Source organism: Musa acuminata, chromosome BXJ2-8 (genome assembly GCF_036884655.1).
Source record: "Musa acuminata AAA Group cultivar baxijiao chromosome BXJ2-8, Cavendish_Baxijiao_AAA, whole genome shotgun sequence".
Classification (NCBI taxonomy): Eukaryota; Viridiplantae; Streptophyta; class Magnoliopsida; order Zingiberales; family Musaceae; genus Musa; species Musa acuminata.
In genome coordinates this window covers 12323566-12333599 of record NC_088345.1, presented here as the reverse complement: position 1 = coordinate 12333599, position 10034 = coordinate 12323566, and the positions used below count along the sequence as shown (strand labels likewise).

The following is a 10034-nucleotide window of genomic DNA, read 5'->3' as shown; positions in this document are numbered from 1 at the left end:
TTTGCACGAAGGGTTGGCCATTCCTCTGAATGTCTATCTCAGATGCTTGCTCCTTTGAGCGACTCCTTTTCCCTACATCTCCATGCATGTTTTCCCCCAAACGGTCACGTGTGCTGGCTGCCTTCAACACAGCCCCACTAAGTCCCCCACATTTGCATGCTAAGTGTTTCTATGAGTGCTTGTCCCACTCTGGTATCATATGTCACATACTTAGCTGGTTTTGCCTAAGTCGTGCGGTACTCTTGCATGTATCTGCAAAGGTCAGTCTCCCCGAAATCTCTTATGGTCCCTTAGGACCTACAAAAGAGAAAATAGGTTAGAGAAAGCGTCTCTCTCGGGATCCACAAGCAATCATTTCAATAAATACTTCATAGCTAATACAAATTATAAACAAACTTTATAAGCTCTGAATGATCGCACAGCAAATAGTCCAAAATGGTCCACTATAGACCGAAATCCCTATAAGTGCCCACATGACACAACCTTTGTTTGCAAACCTAGGACGACCACCAAAACCAAAGAAATGAAGTTGTTAAGCCTACTACCAGTTCTTTATATGTTGTGCAAAGCATTAACAAAATCGAAAGACACGGATACACATAAACATTACATCGAACACCCAATTTACAATTTTATCCGTGATAGTTCGTCGAGGATCTACGAGCTTTTTTGCCTAAAGCATCATCGTGGATCGACAAAAACTAGAGGACAAGGAGGCCATAAAGTTTGAAGAGGAGACAGTAGGATCGAGATCACAGGAAGCACAAAGGGGATGGATACGATGAGCTATAAGGAAGTTAACGATGTGGACGAACACATTGCAGGCCCAATAAAGGAAGGTCGTGTTCGGCTCGACAACTATATTACCGAAAGTATCACTCAACATTTATATTAATGCCAACTCATATACAGAGTAGCATCGTTATCCGCCACCATTAAAAACATAACTGAACATTAAAATTACCTCCTGTCTATCGTTTTCGTGTTTCTAAATGTAAAACTAATAACGTTATAATAAATGAAACGAAATATTTTACTTTTATAATTATAAAAATTATAATATATATTTTTTAAGTCTAAAAATTAAGATACTAAAAAAAATAAAATAATATATAATTAACTTATAATAATATATATAATATCGTACAATCTAACCCGGAGATAATAAAAATTGATACAGAGCGATCATTTTAATAAACTAGAATGTATCATCATCTACGAGCTCTTAAATTTGAGTGGGTAGAGTCAAATTTGGCGGCTGCTTTAAGGGAATATATCTTCCCATGTTTGTGGATCATTTTAATAAACTAGAATATATCATCATATGTTTGTGGAAAGATAAAAAGTCTCTTTTTGTGATCGTCGGAAGGGAACGGGTCTGCCTCATTTGAGGAATACACGTGAATTTGCCCGTAAGGAGTCGAAATTATTTTTGCACGATCAGTCAACAACCGATTTTGCATGTTTTGGAAAACGAAGTAATCACAGCCAAGTGGGGAGTTAGGGCTGGCGAAATGCTGGAGAAGAACCCGACAATGGAAAGCTCAACAAAACTGCAATCGGTCACAAATAAACGATGCAAGATTCGAATAATGGGCAGTATCCATGTAGCAACAATCCACTGGTCAAAGTCAAAAGATGCATGCCATAAAGTACGGAATTATCGTGAAAGAAAGATGTGAAGCGTAGAACAAATCGATTTAGAGGATCATCAATGGAGTTCTATCCATCCTTGAATCAGAAATAATAGCATTTGTTCCACATGAACAAAAGAAACGCATAAAACCAGGAATGGAGATTTTACCATCTCCGAATCAGAATAAACTCGTTCCACATCAACGTCAAAAATTACCGACAGATAAATAGATGGAAGCAGGCCAGAGTAACAAAAAGTTACCGGAGACGTTGCTCACTGGATTACACTGTTGGCCACGTTCTCACAACTTGGCCGAGCCAAGTTACCTTTATTTCGGAGGATTCAGAATTCTACTGAACTGAATGAAGCACATGATAGCGTGCGATTGAATCAGAAATTGGTTCTAAAAAATTATGCATGTGTGACAACAGGATACCTAATGGGCAGCAGCTTTCACTGCTTTCTCTGCTGCATCATCTAAGTCTTCTGCAGTGATCAAAGTCATTCCACTCTCCTATAAATTATTGCATAGGTTATGGATCGATGATAATTTCCTTTCCTTCACATGATACTTAGGAAAGACATGAACAAACACAAGGTAAAAGCATAATAAATTCCATATTGTGCATACCTTGAGAATTCTCTTTCCTTGATCTACATTGGTGCCTTCCAAACGAACCACGACAGGTACTTTTAGTGCAACCTGATTAGTACAGGTTTCAGGTCAATCATTCTTGAAAAATATAAGTCACAACTAACAACAAAATTCCACACTGAACACAGTAGTAAAGTAGATCAAGCACCAAAGAAGTAACAATTAGCAAAACTCTAGGTCACGAACAGTGATAGACAATTTCAAGAAACGTTCAGAAACAAACACTGAAGCACTATTTAATCATCAAGTCCGCAAGACCAAACACATATAACTAATCCTTGAGTGTCATCCCAACTCCCAGTTTGGACTAAAGAATCTTCACCAGAATGGTTCCTATCAAGAATCGCCTCTGTTGTCATTGAATTCTTTTTCCAAATAGTTTCTTGTCACTTTTCTCCTCCTTAAACTAATAGTTCTTTGCTTCATTTTTCTACATCATTCAAATTTCAATATTGTTTCAACTGCCTCTCCTCACTCAAAATTATGTATTTTTGTAACAGCCGAATCACTTCATCAGTCACTTCTCATATGTCATCATACCTAAGCGCCTTCATTATAGAGAAAGATAATCCTCTAAGGTTCTTCTGGGATCAGTCAGCAGCTCAAAGAGGAGTAAGAGGATGCCACAGAAATAATGCAATTTCCGACAAAGAATGATGTCCAAACTCCAAAGTATAATATAATACTTTAACAAGTGTAGCTAACAAAAAAAAGGAGCCTATGACCGACCACTTATGAATTTCCAACTTTTGAAAGCCACACTCATTTGCATTAACATTTGCAGATATATACATATTCTTCACAGTTCCCATGTTGCATGACCAAGTAATTCTAAGGACCATAATTCTGAGAGAAACATGTCTCTAAGACCATAATTCTGAAGGACCCTACATCAGGTTGCATTAATTCTCATGGACATCTCATAATCATGATAACCAGGCTATTCTGAATAGAATAACACACCTGTTTGGCTGCATTGACAATTCCACTTGCTATCACGTCGCATTTCATAATCCCTCCAAATATGTTGACCAAAATTGCCTTCACTTTGTCATCAGACGTTAATATCTTGAATGCTTCTACCACCTGAGCAACAATATTTCAAATTTTCATGAAAACACAAATAATAAAGTACTTCTTTTCAACGAATAAGAGAGGATAGACCAATATCCTACAAAAAAGATGCCCCTACAACTAGTGTCCTGATTTCTACATACCTAGCAAACCAACTGCAAGACATCTAAAAAGTTCCTTTTGTAATTATCCACTCAATTAAGAATATGGAATTGAATTTGATCAAGCAAACACAGAAATGTATAACCAGTGCATAATATAATATAATCTGCACCTGACTTTCTGATGCATTTCCACCAACATCAAGAAAATTTGCAGGTGTACCACCATGTAATTTGATTATATCCATCGTAGCCATTGCAAGTCCTGCACCATTTACCATGCATCCAATTTCTCCATCAAGACCAATATAGTTCAGATCTGCTTTGGCAGCATCAACCTGCAGAAGGAAAAAAAAACATACAAATACAAAAAATGAAATTGCAAGCCTATCTTTGATTGATCAGCTAAGGAAGTGTCAACATTTAAATACGCATAATACAGAAGTGTACTTCACATAAACAAGGTCCATATCTAAAAAAAAAGTAAACATTTCAAAAGCACATAAAATCACAGTTATAAGAAAATGAATTTAGACCTCTCTAGGGTCTTCTTGTGACGGATCGCGCAGAGCAAATATTTCCTTCTGACGAAAAGCAGCATTGTCATCAAAGTTCAACTTTGCATCAGCAGCCACTAGTTGGTTATCAGATGTCTCAGCAATTGGATTTATCTAGTCAACAAAGGCCCTAAAAGTTATTAGTACAGAGAGAGCAATAACAGAAAGAAAATCAACAGCACTGACAAAAATGTGTTAACTTAAAGAAATTCTTTATGTACCAAACCTCTAATAGTGTACAATCGCATTCACAGAAGAGTTGGTAAAGTTTCTTCACTTGTTCTATTGAAGCACTTCTGTCAGCTCCCTTAGGAGCTAAACCGTCAACAACTTTAGCAGCATCTTCATCAGTAATTCCCTTGAAAACATCAATTGGAACCTTCCCATCGAAAGCATAAAGTTAATTCTAAAATACTGTTACCTAACCACTTGAGAAAACAATAACACTCCCTTGTTTGCTGAACTAAACCTTATTAATATTGTAGAAAACTTTTTCTGGTAAACCAAGAAAAGAAACGAAGATGACTGACCTTAATAATCATATCAGGGAACTTTTCCGCAAGATCTTCAATGCTTGTTCCTCCCTTTCTGCAAGCTATGATTAGCTGAAAAGCATAATAACAACTCATGTAAAGAAATCTTGAACTAAAGGTTTGTTTCTTTGTTGTAAAGCAAAGTCAGGATAGAGAACATGAACATGACAAAATTGTCCAGAGATGTTATATGTAACAGTTGATTTTATATCTATGTTCAATCAGTAGACCACAAGATAAAAGGTATACAGTACCCCACATAGAATCCACACATTTAGGATAAAGAAAAAAAAAACACAAAGAGGAGGAAGGAGAATAATGGTGATTGAGAAACTAAATGATTGTCATTGATTTCTTTATCTAGGAATTTGGACAGGAGAATCAGTTATCTTTTAATGACTAGAATACTATCTAAACAAAAACCAGAAAAAGGAAAACAGAAAATTTTTATCAATGATGGCTTGTATTTAAAGCAAGTTTATATCCCCATTCCAAGAGGAACAAAAACACGACACATGCACATGACAAGCAAAATAGTAATCACATGTATAGCATAGTAGCAAAGAGGAGTAAAGCAGCAATCTAAACCAAAAAATTGGAAAAAAAAAAACAGTATAGAATCTTTCTAGAAACTTTGAAGTTGGAGCCTACGCTTAGAAGATGATATACCATCAGGCAAAATGGCAAATTAACCTAATTTTGTTCTAAAACATACTGGTCCAGCAGTCTTGCGGTCAAGGGTGATGGCGAAGTACATCTCATTAACAAGCGATAACTTTTGACACAGGTAAACCTGCAAAAGGAAGCAAAGAAATAAATTTCACTGCAAAAGCTTTTATGACAACACTGTAGCAGAACAAAGTGTTTGATTGCTTGCAAAAAATATTAACCTGCTCACAAGCTCTCCATTTGTATAGCAAAGAAGTATACGATCAAAGGGTTAAAGAGTAGTTATGGATGAAATCTATCAAAAGGAGCACAAAATTGGAAAAGAAAACTTAAAATATGAATTATGGCAATTTTCAGTTTAAAACCAAGACATAGTAGTTAAATGCATCATCAACAATTTTCTGACAAATGCTTTCATGATTAGAGGGCCATACTACAAATTAGGACATATTGCTCATGAACATAATAGAAAATGGACTAGGCCTGACCCTTAATAAGTTACAATTGTTAGAAACCTGAATCTACTTGACAACTGCAGCAAAGATTAATGAGCAAAATCTATTAAAAAATCAGTTAAAAATTTATACCATGATCATTTAAGATGAATTTGAATCAATGCTTTTTGCTAAGTTTTAAAAGAATAAAGGGATGAACAAAATCCAACCTTGCTCACAATCTTTCCTTGTGGACCAGTTTGTTTGGTAACAAGAATCTGGCCAAGCATTTTCCCTGCAGATAATATTTGGTTGCAGTTGACATATCAAGACTTTCAGCCTTCAGTGTTACAATAAACAAAGCACAAAAAAACAACTAATTCATCTAGACAACATAATATTCATGAAATGGAAGTTCAAAATTGAGGAAGCTTGTAAAGAATCATTTAATCACCATTCACCAACATCAAAGAGGCAACATTCAGAATTCAATTTCGTACAAGATAAGGTGCTTCGCACATGAACTTGACTAATACGCTTGATGCATGAGGAATCCATGTAAACCCAACAAAACCAGATACAATGGATTAATATAAACGATGATAACCAACTGCACAAATTTCTGAATTTTTGAAAAAGCAGCACCAAGAGAAGAAACTCAAATTCATGCCGAAAAGGATCCAACTAAAGACTCAAACAAGTAAGAAGTAACTATTTATGGAACTCACAAACAAAGAGATGTCTGAAATGATATCCATGTCAGAAATGTATTTGATACATAATAGAAAAATTAAGTATCACCTAGTTTTTGATGACCTCCAAAAGGTAATTTTGTACCTAGTGATCTACCCAGATTTTCATGGCAAGCTTCCTTCTTTGTATGACTCAAACATTACCCAGAATTCAACTCTAAGAGTTAAAAGTGGGTCAAATAAACAACAAAAAGGAAAACATACCTTGTATCACAAGGTAATACAGATCATTTAATAGATACAGCAAAGAATAAAGTTGCATATTATCAATTTACAAGAATGAACAATGGGGGCTTACAGCCCCTACAATATCATATTTGATTTCTGTGATAAACATAGGTGGATAAAAAGACAATCCCAAAATTTTGTACATTCTTTAGTAAAGCAAATATGAAGACAAATACACAGCATCTAATATTTTGAAGATTATATTCTATAATCCAAACACATAAAGGAGAAGCGAAAGAAGAATTGATGTCTTGTAAGTCAAAGACAACCAGATTAGCAAGTATGGAGTGCTAAATACGCATTTGAGTCCACAACAAGAAGTTAAAAAATCCTAGAATCATGCATGATGTGATCTTAGATTTTAGAAAGGATTACATATATATCTTACCTCATGTACATAAAATAGAATTCATTATTTTTCAGTTGCCTAATTACCTGATCCTCAGGATCATGTTCGAAGCATTAATGCCAATAATCTGGACATCCCACCAAAATAAAACATGATAACATATTACTGAGCATAAGTTATAATGGATAGTGTTCCGTCTTTGCCAATATGATGAACACTCACCATACCTCTACCACGACTAAGCAATCAGCAAACCATTTCAATAAAGCAGTGACTTAATGCATCCACCAAAAATGACGTTAGTCACATTCTAATGTATTTTCAAGGCTTCAAATTCTTTAACATGTGGTTCCATCCTAAAAAGAGCCAATTGATTGTGAATAGATGAATAAAGCATGTTGGAAGAAAAAAAAAAAAGAGCACAAAAGTACATCCCTTACCAGCTATATCTGCAACCTCCTCAGTTTTCACAATATGCACTCCACCCTGAAGCCCACTTTTGAAGGTCCCCAAGCCTCTCCCACCAGCAAGAATTTGGCTTTTGACTACAATCTGTGGCAACGCCATAAAGGCTTAAGTTTCTTAGTTACTTTGTTTGGGTTAATCTATATGTGAAAATAGAATGAAAAAATATAAAATCATTTTAAGATATGAAACTGATGTATGAGTAAAACAACTTTATATATATACAGAAACAAGAATCTCATGTGAAACAAGACATTTTGCATCATATATAATGATATTACATGCATATAGACAAACTTTCAGTTTCTCAAGATTTTCTTTCCTTGATTTGGTTTCTAAGATGTTTTCACGATTTAATTAATTTGGCATTACAGTGATAACATAAGATGATATATGATGGTCACACCAACTTCTATCAATTGCAACTTCCACATATGTATATCAGCACTTATTAGCTTCCAAGCCTTGGCATCAGACTCAAGGCAAGAGAAAAAAAAAAAGGGAAGTTCGCCAAGAGAAGCATATAGCAATTCTAGATTGTAAAACCATACCGTTGATGTTTATCTCTTAAAGGCCCATGCCACTCGTTCGTGTACACTCAGTAAATTATCATGCAAGAAGCATGAAAATGATCACAACAACAGATTATATAATGTGGATCGTAGATTTTTAGTAGAACTTTATGGAAACAAAATGAATAGCAATATCATGAGACAGAACAAATCCCCAAGAAAACGGGATCTTCAGAAAATGCCTAGCAATCTTTTTTTCTTTTATCTATTGTCCGGGACAAGAAGCTCACCTCCTTCTCATTAGGAAATACAGATCTAACAGTCTCCTTTACTTCTTCAACAGATGAAACAGCGACTCCCTTTGGCACGTTTATGCCATACTTGCTCATCAATTCAGCACCCTGCTCCAGAAGAAATAACCTTTGCGATTATATCTTATGCAAACGGACATCCTCGAAGTCAAATAATAAATATTTATGGAATAAAGAAAGATCGGAGTGCTCAATGACAACAGGAGATGAAACGACCGATCCGTGTAGGCAAATCTTGAGCATCTAATAACAATCAGAACTCGCAAAGGATTAACAAAAAAAATATTCGTCCTTCGAATATCACACGCATCACACAGAACGATGAGGCCTTTCATCGCCATTTTACTGGAATCAAAGAAAAATAAATAAAGATTAAAATCAATGGTCACAAACAGATCGGACAAATACCTGGTACTCATGGACGTTGAGGCGCCGCAGCTGCTGCTTCTGCCACCTCCCGGCGAGGGAGAGAGACCCAGCGACGAGCTTCCCGAGCGATCCCCTCATCGTTCCTCCCTATTCGATCGCCACACAACACCCAGACCCCCGAATCAGATCTTGGCAGAAGAAAGGAGGCAGACGCGGATGCGGGCGCGTATACAAGCTAACCCTAAAGATTTCTCTTTCTCCGTCGCTACACTTCTTCTTGCCTTTTCTTCTCACTGGGAATCGTCGTTAATAGGGAAATTACGTGGGAGACTCCCGTGAAGGCAACTTTTCAACGACATCCCTGTTAGTTATTGTATTTAGTTTCGTAGTACCATTTCCTTTTATAATTAGGACCTTTTAAAAATACAAATCAAAGAAATAAAGTAAAGAAGGGAGCAAAGTTGAAATCTGTGCAAGCGACCGACTTTTACGTAAATTGTGCAAGCCGGTGTTCGCTATAAATTTTAATATATCATCTCAAAAAAACCCCTATTAAATAATGAATAATTTTATTTTTTGAATATATATATATATATATATATAATTATATTAAATATTTCTTAATATTATTTACAGTCGTCTGAGATTTACATATTTTCAAGAAAAACGTAAAATAGAGAACTCCTTCATAACTTCACTCTACACTTGTATTTTTTAATGTTAAAATGCATGTGAAATTTGGATGGTTTATACAAGTAGAGTGAGTGGAAGATGTATTTATTTGGTGCACTATATTATTGGTGTGTCAGATGCATCATGATGACTTTTCATTCTGCCTATATTTTGTGCAATACGTTGGTTGTAGCATTTATTTACTTATTCTTTATAAAAGATAAATGATTGTAGGATCACTTATGAAAAGGAGGTTTCCTTATTCTTTATAAAAAGATATCTTGTCATCAGTAAATGGCATCTACCAAATGTTCGAACATTCGGCTTATCACTTATGTTTTAGTTTAATGTACTTATTCCTGTCGAAACAATAGAAAAATTATACACATGCCTTTTTAATTACTCATAAATTGATACTCCTTAAAAATCAAAAATATCCTAATACTCTTCTAAATATATTTTTTATTAAAAAATAATCATGTGATTTTTTTTATGAATATAATAAAAGACATGATCTAAACCTAGGACATTATAATAAAGTTTTTACCGACTAAGATACCTTCACATTGATAAAAAAAAAAAAATATATTCTAATCTTATTTAAACTTTGATAATTAAGTTAAATCGAGATAATCAGAACACAATAGGTAACATGTAAGCTATGTAAAACCTAACCTAATATGAAATTTCAAAGAATATCCTATCTATATTATACAA

At 35.0% G+C, this 10034-nt stretch overlaps 1 protein-coding gene across 1 annotated transcript; it reads right to left on the bottom strand.

Moving 5' to 3' along the window:
* Positions 1–1782: 1782 nt before the first annotated feature.
* On the bottom strand, positions 1783–8929 carry LOC135619229 (succinate--CoA ligase [ADP-forming] subunit beta, mitochondrial-like). Its single transcript, XM_065121040.1, has 12 exons — positions 8685–8929; positions 8256–8366; positions 7429–7540; positions 5890–5954; positions 5272–5349; positions 4554–4628; positions 4250–4402; positions 4003–4137; positions 3640–3804; positions 3255–3377; positions 2268–2339; positions 1783–2150 (listed from the first exon to the last, which is right to left on the bottom strand). The coding sequence occupies exons 1-12, from the start codon at positions 8781–8783 to the stop codon at positions 2073–2075; spliced, it is 1266 nt and encodes a 421-aa protein (XP_064977112.1). The 5' UTR covers positions 8784–8929; the 3' UTR covers positions 1783–2072.
* Positions 8930–10034: the final 1105 nt, after the last annotated feature.